We start from the raw sequence: 18,868 nt of genomic DNA, 5'->3' as shown, positions 1-18,868 counted from the left end.
TTTCAAAAATATCCAAAGAAGGAAAACATAAAATTGATTGGAGTCCATGAGAAAGCAGAGAACAACACAAATGCCACACATAAAAAAAACCTGTTCAAATGAGTAATGGCAGAAAACTTCCCAAATATGGAAAAATAATTTAACATACAAATAAAGGAGGCATAAATAACTCCAATTAGCCATGATTAAAATAAATTTACACCAAGGCATGTAATAATCAAGATTCCAGAAATTTAGCCCAAAAACAGACTATTAAAAGCTGTTAGAGAAAAGAAATAAATTACCTATAAAGGAAAACCCATCAGAATCACAACAGACTTCTTAACAAAATCTCTTAAATCAAGGAGAGCTTTGAGTGAAGTATTTCAGGTTCTGAAAGAAAACAACCTTCAACCCACATCGATGTACTCTGTAAAACTTTCTTTCAAAATCAATGGAGAAATAAGATACTTCCTTGACAAACAACACCTGAGAAAATTCATGACCACCAAACCAGCACTCCAAAATTTTCTGAAGAATATTATGGAAAGAGATAAAGAAGACTACAATTCCACGAACACCAATGGAAAGAATGCACCAGGCAAGTTAAGCAATTAAACAGAGAGGAAAGAAAGGGAACCAACAAGATGAAAATTATATGCCAATGATAAGTCAATACACATCAGTTATAACCATCAGTGTAAGTGGTTTTAACTCACCAAACTCAAACAAGTCTATTCTGAGATTTAAGGAAAACTTTTATCTGCAAGCCCCTGTACAAATTAAAAGAAAGTTAAACCCTTCCAACTTTCAATGGCATAAGATAGAGATTGCATTTCAAAAGTTACAAACAGGGGGATACAAAGGAATGGGACAAAAGCAAGTCCAAAATCCAGCAGGGCAAATATTAAAGTCCCACAGTTCCACTTCCAGCGTCTGAGGCAACCTGTGGCAAGTTGTGAACTCTGAAAGTGTTGGGTGGCTCCACTCCTGCAGCAGTGAGGGTTGTTGTAGCTCTCATGGCTTCTCTCTTGACCTGGCACTTTTCCATCCTTACAGTTTTCCTCAAATGATCCACTCTCCTAGCTTCTCCAAACCTCTGGGGTCTACACTGTACCTTTGGCTGCACACTCACATCTTCACACACTGTACTCTGAGAGGCACTCTGCTTGGCCTCCCAGGCCTTCTTCTGAAATCTGGGTGGAAGCCTTCCTGACCTCACAACTCTTTCATTCTTCATGTGCCTAAAACCAGTGCCATGTGTATGATGCCAAGGTCTGCTGTCAACTGAAGCAGTAGTAGCCAGTTTTACCTCTCTATTGGCTATAGGGGTTGCATGCCTGGATCACTGAGCATTCTGAACCCAATCCCGAGGAATAAATTCTCTAGGCTGCTGCCATCTTGGAACAACTTTCCTAGGCAGCCACCATTGTGGAACATGGTGCTCTGGGGCTTCCTTCTCAAAGCAATGTCCTTCACATTTTTTGCAATTTTGAGGCTGCAAAGGGTGAAATGCTACTGCTTCCTGTGATGCCCTCAGGCCATCTTTCATATTCTGTTCCTTCTCAGAAATCAAGATCTCCTCTGCTTTATCTTTGAAGTCCACAGCTTTACAGGATTAATATGAGAAAATGGAAAAATAGGAACAAAATGTTTGTAAATAGGGAGGAAGGGAGGGGTTGAAGGGAAGGTTGGGCAAGGGTGAAAAATAAGAACCAAGAGAGACTATGTAAAGGTGCAAATTTCCAATGATGAATGTCATTATATTGTGTACTGAAGCTCCCTTTCTGGCCAAACTGAAAACATTTTAAATCATTCTGCTGGGCTCTTTACTCTTTAGTCTCAACATAGATCTGGCTAAAAGCCCCCAACAGTAGCCATGCCACCACTTCAATATCTGACTCCCTTAAAATTTCTTCTACAAGATTAATTACTCCACCTCCTCTAATCTCATCTCAGACAAAATCTCTGGACATGAAAAAAATGCAGACAAATGTGTCCAGCACCCAATGCAGTCCTTCTTCCCAGCAGAAATTTCTTGAGCCTGGTCTTTACTGGCTTTCTGGTCTTCTAAGCTCTGACCAGGATCTTTCATACAAAATGGTCTAAGGTGTTCCAATGCTACTTCTATAGTCAGTGTCTCTGAATCTTTCCTAACCCTTCCCCTTCCCACAAGTCAGTTCAAAAGTCTCTCAAGGCACATAGCCAGCAATGTCACAGCAATGACCCCACTTCTCTGGTACCAATTTCTGTTGTAGTTACTTTTCTCTCATTGCTGAGACAAAATACCTAACTCCCAAAGTTAGAAGGGATGAGGTTTATTTGGCTTATAGTTCACAGAGGTTTCAGTCCATAATCAGCTGGCTCTGAGGCTGGGATGGCAAATAAGGATCACAGAGGAGAAACAACATGGTGTGCACAGGGCAGCAAAGGTAACAAGAGAGAGTTTAACAGCATCTTTCTGCCCCTTTTATCTTACTCAAATTGCCAGGGTTAGGGTGGTGCCAAACTAATCTCTCATATGTAGTGGTTTAGTAATCACGTGCCCTTAACCCTGGCATCATACATTCCAGATTCAATTGCCTCTGAAAAAGAAAGTCCCACCTCATCTTCATGAGGTTTTTGGGAGACATCTAAACACAAACCATAACAGTTTGTCTTTACCTCAATCTGATAAAAGCCATCTATGACAAACCAACAGCCAACAACTGCAACCTTTCACTCTAAAATCAGCAACAAGGCAAGGATTTCCACTATCATCACTCCTATTCAGAACAGTTCTGGAAACATTAGCTGGAGCAATTAGAAAAAAGAAAATAAATAAATTACAAAAGATAAATAAACAAAAAGAATAAAGGGAAGAAGTTAGACTACCATTATTTGCAAAAGACATGATACCCCACACAGAAAACCCCAAAAGCTGCACAAAAAGACTTCTTGATTTAATCATTAAATACAGTCACTTAGCTGGATATAGTCAACATTCAAAAAGCAATAGCATTCCTGTACCCAAATAACAAATTACTGAGATAGAAATTAGGGAAACCATAATAGCATCAAAAAATGAAATATTAGAAATCAATCTAACAAAGTTTGTAAATGATCTTTATACTGAAAGCAACAGTACCCCAAAAAAGGAGATTGGAGAAAATATCAGAAAATAGAAAGACATCCCTTGCTCATGGGTAGAAAGAACTAACATAGTAAAAATGGCCAGACTCCCAAAATTGTTATATAGATTTGATGCAATCTCAGTCAAAATACTAATAACATACCTCACAGAACTAGAGAACACATTCCTAAAATTCATTTGGAACCAGAAGAGGTCCAGAATTACAAAAACAATTCTGAGCAACAAAGGTAAGGTAGGGGGCACCACAATCCCTGACTTGAAATTATACTACAGAGTTACTGTGATAAAAACAGCATGGTAAAAACAACAGATTTATGGATAAAGGAAACAGATTAGAAGATGCAGAAGCCAATCCAAACACACACAGTGACCTTATCTTTGACAAAGGGGCCAAACCTGTTTAGGGGAATAGATATCCTCTTTAATAAATGGTGCTGGAGAAACTGGCTTTCCACATGCTGAAGACTAAAACTGAACCCATCTCTCTCACCATACACTAAATTAAAAACAAAATGGATTAAAAATCTAAATGTCAAAACAAAAGAGAAAATAGATAGAACACTTGAAGACATCAGTATAGGTGAAGACTTTATGAAATGAACCCCAATTGCACAGGCAATTTTATAAGGAATCAACACCTGGGATCTCATGTTATTAAAAAGCCCTTGCACAGCAAAAGAAATCACCAAAATAATGAAGAGACAACCAACAGAGTGGAAAAAACTTTGCCATCTGTTCCTCAGCAAGACTAATATCTAGAATATATAAAGAATTAAAAAAAAATCAAACTTGCTAAATTTAAAGACCCTGTACAAAAATGAGCATCTGAAATGAACGCACACTTCTTGCATGAAGAAGTACAAATGGCAAATAAATATATGCAAAAATGTTCAACATCACTAGTCATTTGAGAGATTCAAATTAAAACAATACTGACATTCCATCTCACTCCAGAAAGAATGGCTATTATCAAGAAATCAATCAATAACAAATGCTGGTGAGGCTGTTGGGAAAAAGGAACCCTTCTCCACTTCTGGCAGGAGTGCAGCCTGATGCAAGCATTGTGGAAATCAATGTGGATGTTCCTCAAAAACTAGGACTAGAGGTTCCATTTGACCCAGCTATCCTTATCTTCCCAAAAGAATTAAAAGCATCATACCACAGTGATATATGCACACCCATGTTCATAGCAGCAGTTTCTAATAGCAACATCTTGGAAACAATCCAAATGCCCATCAGCTAATGAATGGATAAAGAAGATGTGGTTCTTTTATGCAATGGAGTACTACTCAGTTATAAAGAAGGATGATCTTGAGACATTTATAGCTAAATGGATCCACATAGAAACCATGCTCTTAGATGAAATAAATTGGACATACATGTGTAAATATCAAATTTCTCTGGTGTAAGAAACTGAAAGTGTAAAAAAGGACCAAAATGTACAATAGATTATGTGAAGTAGGAAGAAAAATTTCAAGTGGGAAGGGGCATATGGAAGGGGGAGAGGGAAAAAGAAGTAAGGGAAAAGGGAAAATGTGAGAAAAGAATGATAAAAGAGAAACAAAGTTTTGGAAATAAGGAGGGGAAGAAGGGTTGAAGGGAGGGGAGAGGAATGGGAAAAATTAAGATACATCTTCTGGTTCAAATTCCATATGATCAATGTGATCATTATGTATATCTGAATTGTACCAGTAAACTTAATAAAAAACCACTTCATTTCAGAACTGTACAAAATATATTTTCAAGGTCACAAGAGAAGCTTTGAAGATAAAGTTCTGAACCACAAGGCAATCATTATCAAACTTCCAAGAATAGGAATCATGAAATATATAGATTTTGACCACAATTAAATGGAATTTGAAATTAATTTCAAGAAGATAGCTGAAATTTCAAAAATACATGGAGATTAACTTCACACTTAAAAACACATGGATTAAATGAAAGTGTTGAGGAATATTGCTAAATATTTCAACTAAATGACAATATCAATATATCTTCTTATGATATTTTAGGGATTAATTTTTTTTCTTTGCATACATTTTAATTTTTCATTGCTTCTTTTGAAATTTGGGCAGTTGAAAGAATGGCCACCTTTCCTAGATTTTGTAGACTACTCTGTGACAGAAAATACCTCTATTTATTAGCAGCAAATATTCTTGTGTCTTGAAATCAAACTAGAGTGAAAACAAAAATTCTTAAACTGCTTTTTGAGATTTTCTTGCCTGGTTTCAGTGTGTCTGTGCTTTTCTTCAACTTTCCCATATAAAGGAGTTCCTTTAAATATCATAATGTTCCAAATAGTCTCACTGCATATTTGTCTGGGTTCCTTAGATGTTCTGTTGCAGTTCTGTGCATTTAAATTTTTTCTTCAAGTGTCTGAAGTTCTGTATTACTATCGCAAATGTCTTCTTTAAAATCTCAGTTACTTTATCACATCAATGGAAAATTGACTGAGTTCAACAGCAGAATCAAACAGGCAGAACAAATAAATCTTTTACCTTGAAGAGATATCATTTAAAATTTTGAATCTGAGGAGCAAGAAGAAAAATGTTAAAAAGCAAAGACTGAAGGACTTATGAGATACATTTGAACAGACAATATGTGCATTATGGGGATTCTAAAGGAAGTGAGAGAAAATGCCAAAAATTACTGTATTCTAAAATTTAATGGCCCTATATTTCCTACATAGGAGAAAAACATGGATCTACAAATTCAAAAAAAAAATTTTGTACCGGGGATCGAACTTGGGACCTTGTGCTTGGGAGGCAGGCAGTGGAACCACTGAGATAAATCCCTGGCCCACAATCTCAAAATCTTAATGACCAACATCCAAGTTTATTCTAGATAGTCTCACATTGAACACATAATCAACTTTTGAAAGACAAAGACAAAAACAGAATCTTGAAAGGAGCATGAGAAAAGTCATTTATCTTTTACCTAGGCTGCTCAATAAATTTTTCATAAGATTTCTAAGCAGAAATTTTGGAGGAGAGAAGGCAGTGAAATGATATAATTGTGATAAAAGAAAATAAATGTCAATTGAAAATTCTATATATGGGACATTTACAAATAAACAAAACCTGAGGGAATAGAGTATATTAACACTAAATGTGCCCTACAAGAAATGTTGATGCATTTCAATTTGAAATGAAAAGATGCTAAGGAGCAACTCAAGCCATATGAAAATAAAACCTCTTGGGCTGGGGATGTAGCTCATTGGCATCATGCCTGCCTGGCAAGTGTAAGGTTGTAAGTTTGATTCCTGGTACAAAAAAATAAAATAAAATAAAAACTTCTCCAATTAAAGCAAATTTATGAGCAAATATTTTAAAAAACAATAGTAGTGTAGTTTGAGTTGACAACACCAGGTTTTATTTTATACAGAATTTAAAGAACAACATATAATCTAGTTATATATTTATGGTATTAGTTATACAATGTATAAAGTTGTAATTTGTGACTCCGGTTACATAAATAGGGAAGGTAGTACTATATAAGTAGAGTTTGTATACAATTGAAGTTAATTGGCAAAAATATTTAAATATATTTTTATAACAACATGTTTTTTATTTTGGTACTGGTGATCGAACTCAGGACCTTGTGCATGTGAGGCAGGCAGCAGAACCACTAAGCTAAATCCCCAGCCCCTATAACAACATGTTTATGTAATCTTCATGGTAATCACAAAGAAAATATTCATATAATATACATGAAAGGAAACTAGGAGTTAAACATACTATTACAAAAAACAATTAAACACAAAGAAAGGCAGTAATGGAGGAATTGAAAGACAAATAGCTACAAGAATATTAAAGAAACAAATAAAAATGTCAAATGGAAAGTTTTCTTTATAAGTAATTACATTAAGTGTAAATGTTTTAATTTCTGGAAAAGATATAGATGTGCTGAATATACTAAAATCATAATTCAAATTATGACACACTTCAAATCTGAATACATAAAGTTTTGAAAAGTGAAAGAATAGAAAATTTATTTCATGCAAATAATAACATAGTAATTTTTTATTTCAAAATTTTTTCTGTACTCCCTATAGGTGGTGAGGGCTGCACCCTGGCAGCTGCCTGTTCAGTTATTGGTGTGGGATCTGATATTGGTGGCAGCATTCGGATGCCTGCTTTCTTCAATGGCATTTTTGGACACATGCCTTCACCAGGTAATGTATATAGGCTTGGAAAGTTGGCTCTACATTTATGAACCAAAGCAATGCAGAAATTTATGAATTTTTAGCATTATTACTCTTATTTTTATGTTTAAAATTTATTTTAACATATATTTCATACATATCTGTAGGGTAACATGTAAAGTTTTAATATATTATATTGATAAATATTTATGTATCATTAAAATATCTATCCCCTCATATATTTATTATTTGTTTATAGTGAAACTTCAAGAATAGTTTCTTCTACCCTTTTGAAATATATGCCACATAATCATTTTTAATTGTCATTCTATTGAACAGTAGCAAAACAGAAGGTCTTACTTTTATCTAACTATATCATCCAACCCATTGTTCAACCTTTCCCCTTGCCTTCCTTCACCATTACTGAGCCCAGCCTCTTATAACCACCATTGAGCTCTCAACTTCAATGAGGGTAACTTTCAGACACTACATGTGATTGAGATCATACCATACTTTTCCTATTTATCCTGCATTATTCAATTATAATGATCTGTTCTATGGTGTTGCAAATGATATGATTTCATTCCTTTTATATTTGAATTATATTCTATTATGTGAATAGTATTTTCTTTGTTCATTTATCAGTTGATAGATACTTAGATTGTTTCAATATCTTGATTGCTGTGGATGGTGCTGCAGTAAACATGGGAGTGCAAGTCTTTCTTCAAAGTGTGTATTTCCTTTGGATATATACACACAAGTGGCATTTCTGCCACTTGGTAGTTCCTATGGTAGTTCTTTCTCAATTTAAATTTTTGAGGAAATTCTATATTATTTTCAGTAATTTTTCTACAAGTTTACATCTTCATCAATAATGTTTACTGGTACCTTATTCCCCACAAGCTCTCCCACATGTTTTATGTTTTATAGTTTTGATAATTCCCATTTTTCATTAGAGCAATCTAATATTTGATTGCAGTATTGTTTTGCATTTCCCTCATAAATGAATTTATTTGCATTTCCCTAAAGAATGAAAAGTTGAGCATTTACTTATTTTCCTTGGACATTCAATTACACATTTTATTATTATTTTTGGAGTTTTTGTAAATAATTGTTTGTGTTCTGAATACTTCTTTATAAATTAACCCTTTGTCAGGTATTCATTTGGCAAATATTTTCTCCCATTGTTCAGGTTGTATCTGAAATCTGTTGGTTTTTTCCTTTGCTGTACAGCAATATTTAATTTGATAGAATTCTTTTTCTGTTCTTCCTTTTGCTTGTATTTTGGTAGCCTTGCCTGAAAAATTCTTGTTCTTTACAACAGCTCATGTACTTACCCTGTACTTACTTCACATCATTTCATAGGTTCAGCATTTTTTTTGTATGGGCACCCATGTTCATAGCAGCACAATTTGTAATAGCTAAAACTTGGAAGCAGCCCAGATGCCCATCAACTGGAGACTGGATAAAGAAAATTTGGATTTTTTTTTTAAAAGATGGAGTACTACTCAGCCATAAAGATTGAGAAATTAGAGACATTTACAGCAAAATGGATGCACACTGAGGTGATACTCAAGTGAAATAAATAGGACACACATGTGTAAATACCAAATAGTTTCTCTAGTGTGAGAAACTGAAAGTGTAAATAAGGACTAAAAGGTATAATGGATAGTGTGAAATGGGAAGAAAAGGGGCAAAGGGGAAGGGGAAGTGGGAGGGGTAGGGGAAAGGAAAGAAGGGAATGGAATTAATATGAGAAAATGGAAAAATGGAAACAAAGTCTTTGTAAATAGGGAGAGATGGAGGGATTGAAGGGAGGGCAAGGGAAGGGGGAAAAATAAGAACCAAGAGAGATTATATAAAGGTGCAAATTTCCAATGATGAATATCATTATATTGTATACCTAAAATGTACCAATGACTAAAATGAATAATTGATAATGTGAAATAGGAAGAAAAGGTCCATTGGGGTAGGGGAAGAGGGAGTGGCAGTGGAAAGGAAAGAAGGGAAAGGAAAAATTATGAGAAATGAAAAAAATGGAAACAAAGTCTTTATAAATAGGGAAGGGTGGGGGTGAAAGGAGGGCAGGGAATGGGGAAAACATAAGAACCAAGATACATCATATAAAGGTACAAGTTCCCAATGAGAAATGTAAATGTATTGTATACCTAAAATGTACAAATAAAAGAATTTAAGAAAAAAAAAAGAAATCATGGCATTCAAAAGAAGCAATATCTTAAGCTATTTTAAATTTTTTTATTTACAAACAGGATCTTGCTAAGTTCCTGAGGCTGAATGAAACTTGCAATCCTCCTTCTGCCTCAGTTTCTCAGAGTGCTGAGGTTATAGGCATGTACCATCATGCCTGGGCTTGGGTCTTAAATTTCAGTCTCTTCTGAAGTGCCAGGCACAGTGCTGAGCATCCACCATTTGTTTTCTCTAAGACAATAGTCTAAAATTCTCAAATTAAAATGCTTTCTCTTAACATACAGTCACACTAGATGACTGCAAGATGCTTCTGCTGACTGTTAGCGGGGGCCTGCTCAGAGAACTGGCCAGGAATAGAGAAGGTGTGTGAAATATTTCAGGTGCTCATATGCCAGTTGAGGGAGTTCTGCATATGAGTAGACCCAAGACAGCATAGTCTAGCTTCTTTTTGGTGTTCACAGGGTGTTTAATAACCATTTTAGTTATCTGGGTAAGGTAAGAAACAAGTGGGTTTCTTGGGCTGCATGCCATATTCCTAGTGGAGCTGGCTCTCATTATCTAGACTTCTGTTGTCTAGTTTAGGAGAATTTGTAGCATAAAGGGGTTTGCTACATTTAACTGTCTCACACTGAGAGATTACCATAGGAAAAGTGAAACACCACCCTAATTGTATCTGTTCTTGGGTTATTTGCTCAACCTGTATGTTGGAACTTTTCAGAACTCCTAGACTCCCAACAACTTACATTTATCCTTAGCTACTTGCCAAACTCTATGTTTCTGTGGACAGATGACAAGAGATATCTCTTATTCTGCCATTTTACTAATGTTTCTTCCACCTATTTTATTACCCATAGACATTTAGGTTCTTAACATTATAACTAAACTTTCATGAAGATTATTGTCCCTGTTTCTTCCCGTACAATAGAAAGAATTTCTTTTAATGTGGAATTGCTGTTTTGATATATGTTTATGTTCAACTTTCTTGGTAATATAAAGTAATCTATATTATATGACTCTATATACTCTACATTTTAATTAACATTTCATATTTTCAGATTATAATTTTTTTTGTCTGATGAGTATGCAATGGTATTCCCATTTTGGTTTTAATTTGAATATAAATTGATTGCTAATGGCTTTTATTATAATTTCATATACCTATATGCCATTTTGGTTTCTGTTTGGGAAAGATTTTGTTTTTTCATTAATTTTATTGGTACATTTAGGTATACAATATGCTGACATTCATTATTGGGAATTTGTACATTTACATAATATATCTTGGTTTTTATTTTTTCCTCCATTTCCTTGCCCTCCCTTCAATCCCTCCACCTCTCCCTATTTACAAAGACTTTGTTTCCATTTTTCCTTTTTCTTCTATTTATTCCTAGGAAAGACTTTTAAGTAGTAGTATTATGTGTTCTTATATTGCTTAATGCTTTTTGTAACTGCCTATAAATATTTACCTATTCAACAGATATTTTTCTTTTTCTTTTTTTTCCTTAGTAAAGGGGATTGAACTCAGGACCTTGCACTTGCAAGGCAGACATGGTGCCACCGAGCTAAATCTCTGGCTAACTAGTCAATAGAAAGAACTAAAAATTAAATCTCCCAAACATATAATCCAATTAAAAATGGGCAAATGAATTGAAAAGTTGTTTCTAAAAAAACTAAAAATGGGTAAAGATGCAATATGTTTATGTACCAATTACCTATGATGAATTACTTCATTATGAATTATAAGTATATATTAAAATTTTTCAAAAATAACTTTAACTATATAATAACTATAAGAAAAATGTTCTATGGTTTTAGCCATTAGGGAAATGTAAGAAAAACTACACTGAGGTTCCATCTTTCCCCATCAGAATAATAAATACAAAAATTCAATAATACAGAAAACAAGAAATGCTGGTTAGGATTCTGGGGAAAAAGGAACTCTACTATACTTTTGCTGGAATGTAAACTGGTACAGCAACAATCAATATCAATATTGAGATTTATCAAACACTAGGATTAGAAATTCCATATGATCTGGCTATACAAGTACTTGATATATTCTTGAAAGTATTAAATACAACATAATATAGAAATACATACATGCCCATATTTATAGCAGCACAATAGAAAATACCTAAGCTGTGGAAACAGATGAGATGTCATCAACACACAAATCAATAGAGATGTGATATATACTGAATGGAATATTATTCAGTCATAAAGAAGGAAATCATGTCCTTTGCAGGAAAACTGATGAAACTGAAGATGATTATGTTAAGCAAAATAATAATAATAAGTCTCTGCAGTGATATCCCCAGGGTCAAATCACCCTCCTCCACAAAACATGCCCTGGCTGCACTTATCATCTACAACTATGTTCAAATTACTGCTGTTCCACTCTGTCTTTCCTCATTGTCAGTATTTCCCAAGCCCACAATTTGGTCTCCCGGAACCATATAAGTGAGAAGTGAGAGAAGATATACAGGAGATAGACTCCAGTTAATCTTCTCCAACTCTGTTTGCAAAATACCTAATTTTCAGCTCAAAATTTTTTCTCCTTTGATCAATTTTATTCTTCCTTTATTCTTTGCTTTTTAAATTTTGGTTAGTGTATTATAAGTTCAAGAATTTCTGTTTGATTTTTAACATTGCCTCCATTCCTATTATTTTTTAAAATGAAGTAGTGAGTTATTTTTCTATGTTTTCTTGAAGCACATTCTTGAAGCAGCTCTTTTAAATTATTGATCTAAGAGTTTGCACATACTCATTACTGTTTTATTAGTGCCAAAATATTCTTAATGATCATTGGTGTTCAATGTCATGTAAGCACTGAATTATTATGTACTTATTCCAGTTATCCTTTTTGAGCTCATAGAAAGTTGTATGCACAACAATTTGGTGGTGTTTTTAGTTCTTTTTCTGAAACTTTCTCTACTTCAGTGGCTTTCATGTGTGCCTTTGAAGATTTAAAGGTGTCTTGTTCCCTTGTTTTCTCATGTTTCTCTTTTCTTTATGTTGAAAGTTGAAGATCATCTTGGGTATAAAAATCTATAAGTCTGATACTTTGTCATAAGTCTCTCTAGTTTTAGCTGTAAGAAGATAAGAGACAATCTGTTGAACAAATTTTGCTAAGAAATATAAAACTCTAGCTGAGCTCTTACAGATTTTACCACAGTTTTTCCTAATGATCTATACCCATGGTCAGCTACTGGGAGAGCTGGAAACTGCCAGAAGGGGTCAGTGATTGAAGCCCCTTTCTATATCTAGCTTTATAATTATGGCATTATTTTATATCTCTTTTGGTTTTTTTTTTTCTGCTGGGTGTTTAAGACCAAGTTAAAGTGCGACCTGTGTCAATCAAAATCAACCTCTTGCTGTCTATCAAGGTCAGTCAAGTGTCCTCAGGCATTACTTTGGAAGCATGCATAGAGCTTCTCAGCTCCTCTGTCAGTGTCACCCATCAGGATGGGTCATGGCCTTGTTTGACCATGTTGATTTCAGTGAAAGCTTGGGAGACTTTTTCCTCTTTGTGACCCTCCTTTGGCACATGGTACATTTGTCCTCTGGTGCCCAGCAGTTTTCTTGCTCAGGAGGTTGAGTGACTTACCAAAGATACAGGATCCTGTTGGAAAGGTTCTTTGTGTCGTGGATCTTTGTTGATCTTGAGGGGCCAGGGACAAAATATTGGCTGTCCTCATAGCCCAGTTACCTTTCTAATTTTGGTGTCCAAATTTTAGTTGCTGAACACTCAGAAGAGAAGATCAGTGACATAAGTCTTTCAGTAGGAGCAGTGAGTTTAACTATCATAATTTCATCTGGACATTAAGCACTTTTGAAATATAAAGCACAGTTATAGAGCCACTATGTTACCAGCCATGGTCATTTGGTTGAATTCCTGCAGAATGTTAACAGACAACAGTTTTAAATTATATAGAGAATCTTAGGATCAAGAGCCACACATAGTATTTTAGTGTGACAACCACGATGACTTTGTCTTTGGAACACACTTTTATCCCCATCTTTGTATGGAAGTCTTTTAGTCAAACACTCCATTTGATTAGAAGACATTAAATGACATATAGAAAACTCTTATTTGTTATACTTTATTAGTATGTCATCTAAGGAGAACACACATATCAGCCTATAAATGTACCTTAGAAGTTTATAATGTCAAGCCTTTAATTTTTAGTGTGTGACATTGTTTGTACTATTTGGCATCTGAGCATCCTTAAGTGTGGTGACACATAGCATATCTATCATATAAGTTTTTAAAAAATTATTATTTGATTATCTCATGTTGGCTTGATATGTATCTCATATCACAAGTAGCTGGAGCATAAGAGAAAGGCAGATACCTGAGTTATAAAAAGATCATTACCATAAACAATATCTTAGAAGACCAGTACACCCAGAAGGCATGAATGATATTTAGTACACCATGAAATAACAATGAGTATCAGTTACATAAAACCCTTTGTCCCTTAATTTTGTTTTGTATCAAGAACATTTTAAACAAAAAGTTATTGTTTTTTCACAGAAAATTTAACCATTCGACCATGACCAATGTGTACATATCACAATAATAAAATGTTTACCAATGTATTTCCTACAAGGCTATGGAAATTATTGGGGCCCCCTTTGTGAACAAAGGCTGAAATAAATTTTTTTCAGGCAGCCACTCCTTTATTTACCAAGGGGAGTCCTGTCCAGTAGTTTTCCTAAGCCCAACAGTCTTTATTTAATTATCTTAACACATTTTTAGATGACCTATGAGAGCCAGATCATAACATTTAACACATACTTTTGAACAATGAAATATTCTCAAGATATTATATATAGACAACAATATGTACTATATTTGTAAAATCAGTTGGCAGTATTTGGATAATCTGGCAACCTGGGGGAAACATATCTTTAATTACATTTATCTATATGCCAACTTGAGTTACAGGCAAACATGTTAAAATAACAAAAGAAAAGAGCTCAAACAAAACAGCTGTACATGTTGTAACAAATTGAACAGACAGACAGACATACACATAAGACAAGTTGTTTATAAACCACAGTGCACTCAGTTGTATTTGGCCAAGTTGAATTATAATAACTTTTATATTTTTTAGGTTTATAACTTTAAAAACACTGGTCAGAACTTTGTAGATCAATTAACAGAGATTTCTTGTAATAAAAATCAAAAGGAATAAAAATCATTTACACATGTGAAAACAAAGACCATTTTAAGATGGGCCCTAAGCTGATGGTTTATCTGACTGGAATATCCAGCTATACAGGCTTCTCACTGTTGCTTTGATAACCATGCTTTTTGATAGCCATATGTAATTGTTTTCTCTAAAGGGAAAAACTGTTAAAGGTAATTTTAAATATCTCCAGTGGGGGGTCCCCTCAGGCCAGGTTTGTATGTAAAAGAGACTAAGTGACACTCTTTGGAGCTGCGTATAAATTCCAAACAGTAAGGGAAGAATGACTGCCAAGGCTCCAACCTGCTGTGCTGCGGATGTCTACCTATGACAGTTTTTTTTTCCATTTTGAAAATAAGCAAAGGAGATAAGGCATCCCTGTCTATTCTCCAGGTTCTGTGGCCAATCTAAGGTGCCCCTTAGACTTTATCTTGTCAAGTGGTGGCAGACTAGACGTGAAAGGAAGTGGCCAGAGGTGGGTTAGTTTTTCTTATCATTTTGCCTGAGGGCTGAAAGATAGATAAATTTGGACTAAAACTTTTATATTTACTTTTTGAGAGCTTTAGGATTAAAACTAGACCAGTTTTCTATATGGCCCAGAAATAAGTAAAGGTCAGCTTTACTCTGGAAGGATTCCAGGGAGGAGAAATTCACCATTCTGAAAGCTTTGTGTTGAAATCCAGCAGCCACAGAGGCAAGTGCCTTGAACCAAACACTGTTGAGAACTGCATTATTTCTCAGGGACAGGGAAGTGGAGAAAGGATGGAAGAGTGCCTGTAAGTATAGCACAAGAACCAAATCTTCACCATCTCAGGTGTAGAATGACAATTAAGATCAGGAGCTTTTCCAGAGTGGATCTGTAATCCTTAGCAAAACACATCTCTAGAGACAAAAGCTATGATTGACTCCACCTGCATTGTCAAGCAGAAAATCAAACCAATAATCAAAGAACCTGAATGGCTGCTTTTTGCCTCTTGAAAGAGAATGAAAGTGTTTTGACTATATTGTTTAGGGCTATTAAAAATGAAATCATTTTGAATCTATAATATCTAATTTATGACTTAAATACCCTACAGGCTGTTGACAGCTCCCTGATCTTGTATAAACACTCCCAAAGCCATGTTTTACCTATTAACATACAAATGGAGAAGGTGTCTTGTAAGCAGGAACTGAGAAGTGTTTGAGCTTCTGGAATACTATCCGGGAAGCAGGTTCCCAGGTTAAAATATGGCCTTTTTAAATAAGCCAATAGAGAGGTCACACAATCTCACTCTCTCCTGCTATCTAAAGGTGACACAAGCCTGTAATTTCTAGGAATCTCCTTAGCTGTTTTAAAGTCTTGGGCTGTGGAAAGGAAAGAATTGGTTTAATTCTTTCTTCCCCTAGTCTTTGGGTTTCCTTAGATATAGTAAGGCCTAAATATTTTACCTCAAGGCTGCAAAGTTGTGCCTTAGATCTAGAAACATTATTATCTCTGTCTGTTAGAAAATTTGGCAAAGCACAGGTGTCTTGGCTAGAAAACTCTTCTGAGGGGACACATAACACTATATTATCTACATATTGCAAGACTGTGACTTGGGAAAAACTATAGTATTTTCTTATATCAAATCAGGATCTAGGGTTGTCCTCATCTTTTTTTGATAAACAGTTGACAATTTAAATCAACTGAAGGGCTTAGTTCTCATGTTTTTAAGACCTTCAAGAATACATGTCTGAAAATGTCTTTTATTTAATCTCCTATCTGATTGACAGGACAGTGGGGGTCTTGTATGGGAACTGTTTGTGTTTTAGTAGGAACCAGTTATTCCCCTGGCTGCCTGTCTTTTGGGCTTTTAAAATTAAGATAGTATTTGTCTCTAAATATAATAGCAGCTTGTAATACTACTTGTCTCTCATTAAAAATCAATATTTGATTTAAGAGCAATATTATATCTTTTTAATCTAGTCCATAGATCTGAGTAAGTTTTCCAAAGACTTCAATGTACATATCAGGATCATCTGAAAACTTTTTTAGGTCTCATTTGATCTGTCTTAGATCACTGAGAGAAAAAGACACATGAACACAGGTAATCCCATATTTGCCATTTACTTCCTGGATGGGATGTTGTCTTTGAGGGGCCTGAACAACTTAGCTAAGGATGGATATAACCTCATAGAGATTAATTATGGCTGGCCGAGAAATTTCACCCTCAGCACCTGGGGGTTAGGGCAAGGGGTAGCCTCAGGCTTAGAGGTAGTGAATACCTTAAAGGGGAGATGTCTCTCATTTTTCTATGGCCCATATTTACATTTGAACATAAGCAAGAATTATTTCTTAATGTAAAGGAAATCTCAACATAAGATGATTTTGACCATTTTTTCTCTCATAGTATAATTCTAATTGTGAGATAGCATCATAGTACTTCCCTCTGTGTACTTGGCTTGAAGAGGTAGGCACACCATGTGTGGGTGTAGAGAAATACTAAATTGTTCCTTAATATATTTTAAAGTAGTATGAGGTTTAGATATGCAGTTCCAATCTGAAACAGAGAAGAAAATAAGGCATCCCATAAGTCTCTGCTTGATTCTTGCCCCCCCCAGACATTCCCAGGGGATCCCCCAAGGTTTATACCACTCCAGGGTAGGTAGCTAGCCTCTGGAGAGAGACCCAGAAAATAAAACTGAACTGGACTATCTACCCTTTACCAGGGAGCTATCTTATCATCCTCGGGGAACTCATATCCTTACTCCGGTAGCTACTCTCAAAGCACAAGTTATAACTGATGTTAGCCATAACAATCATGTTTAGAGAAGGAAGTATTGTTAGCAAACCAAGAGATTTAAACCAGTGCTTTTTAGTTTCTCGAAAGAGAGAGAAGAAAATAGGTCAACAGTCAAATTAAGACACCTTTCCTACAAAAGAGATCACTTCCAGAGATGGTAAGTCAGAGATTCTTCCCTGGGCCCTAGGGTAGAGAAAGTTCTGAGACATTTCTGTTGTCTATCCAGTCATTTAGGCAACTTTTCTTAGCAGCAAGATAAGCTATTCCTTTAAGGTCCATTTTAAATTCAATAAGTATTTGAAACTCATAGGTCCTCCTAGCAGTCACAATCTGCATAGTAAAGGCACTCTTATCAACTTTCTACACAAGCATGAATGGAGACAAAGATTGGCTAAAATAGTCCCATATTTTAGTTAGTATGTAAAAACACAAATGCAAGTTACTGATTGCTATTTTTCCTAGTGTAAGACAAAGCAGTTGTTTTGTGTTGCCTTAGTTTGACTTTCTGGAAGGAGGAGTGGTCTGACTACAAGGGATTCTCAAATGAACTCCCAAAAAGTTGGAGAAAAGTTTAAGGGGAGTTTCTAACTCACTAGCAGAAAGAAAAAGTCTAACTAAAGCTCAAGCTGGTCAAAAATCCAAAAAAATCACCATATAGAACTCTATAAGTCCACAATCAAAGTTCCAAAGTCAACAACCTGTCAGCAAAGGTATTTTTCCCCTAAACACATAAATGATGAAGACCATGTGGAGGGGGGAGAAAAGGTTCAGGTATCTTTTCATCTATCAAAGATTCATTTTTTAAAACATTTTCCTAGAGGTCTGTCTTATTAGTAGTAGAGAAAGCAGTCCAAACCTGACCTCAGCTCTTTACAGAGGCTTAAGAAAGGGGTCTGACAGCATCATTTCAGATCACTCTGAGACAGAGCATATCTGATGATCACTGACAGAGTTCCCCTTTCACCTCATTGAGGAGTCCAGATAGAGACAGGATGTGGAGATTTTCTGCTGATTACCTGGACTGGCTGCTGGGAGCTAGTTTCTTCTGAGGGACCTTTCTGTATCAGCCAGAGAGTAACCCTGGCCATGAAAGCTCACTTGTCACCTCAATTTCTGCTAGTTCCATGCAATCAGAGGTCTGTCTCCGAAAGGAACCCAATCGCCTATCTGGTCAACATTCCACCCTCCATTGATGTCAAGGGGAGTGGGGATTCACCAGAGGGCAATGGGAGAAACCTGTCCTCTGCTTTGAGAGTAGCAGCTTCCCTAAAGGCAATTACTAGCTGGAAGAGCAACCACTGTTTTGGATTCTATAAAGGGAAGATAAAAGCCTGAACTGTCTTTATCTGAGATAATTTCATAAGTGACCCATTTTACAACATTTTTAAGCAACTAAGTCCAAACGCAACACATGCAAAGCAAGAATAAAACATAATTTTAGCAGAAG

General features: G+C 35.4%; 1 protein-coding gene across 1 annotated transcript in view; it reads left to right on the top strand.

Annotated features, from left to right (window-relative positions):
• The window catches only part of Faah2 (fatty acid amide hydrolase 2), a 261,184-nt gene that overhangs the window by 156,392 nt on the left and 85,924 nt on the right, over positions 1 to 18,868 (top strand). The window contains exon 5 of the mRNA XM_004873576.3: positions 7,167 to 7,286. Within this exon, the coding sequence (XP_004873633.1) occupies positions 7,167 to 7,286 (120 nt within the window). The remainder of the gene's footprint in view (positions 1 to 7,166; positions 7,287 to 18,868) is intronic.

This window comes from Heterocephalus glaber, unplaced genomic scaffold (assembly GCF_053883595.1).
Source record: "Heterocephalus glaber isolate CG9 unplaced genomic scaffold, H.glaber_assembly_v1.0 deba00000936, whole genome shotgun sequence".
Lineage (NCBI taxonomy): Eukaryota > Metazoa > Chordata > Mammalia > Rodentia > Bathyergidae > Heterocephalus > Heterocephalus glaber.
The sequence above is the reverse complement of the archived record's forward strand: the minus strand, read 5'-3'. Positions and strand labels throughout refer to the sequence as shown.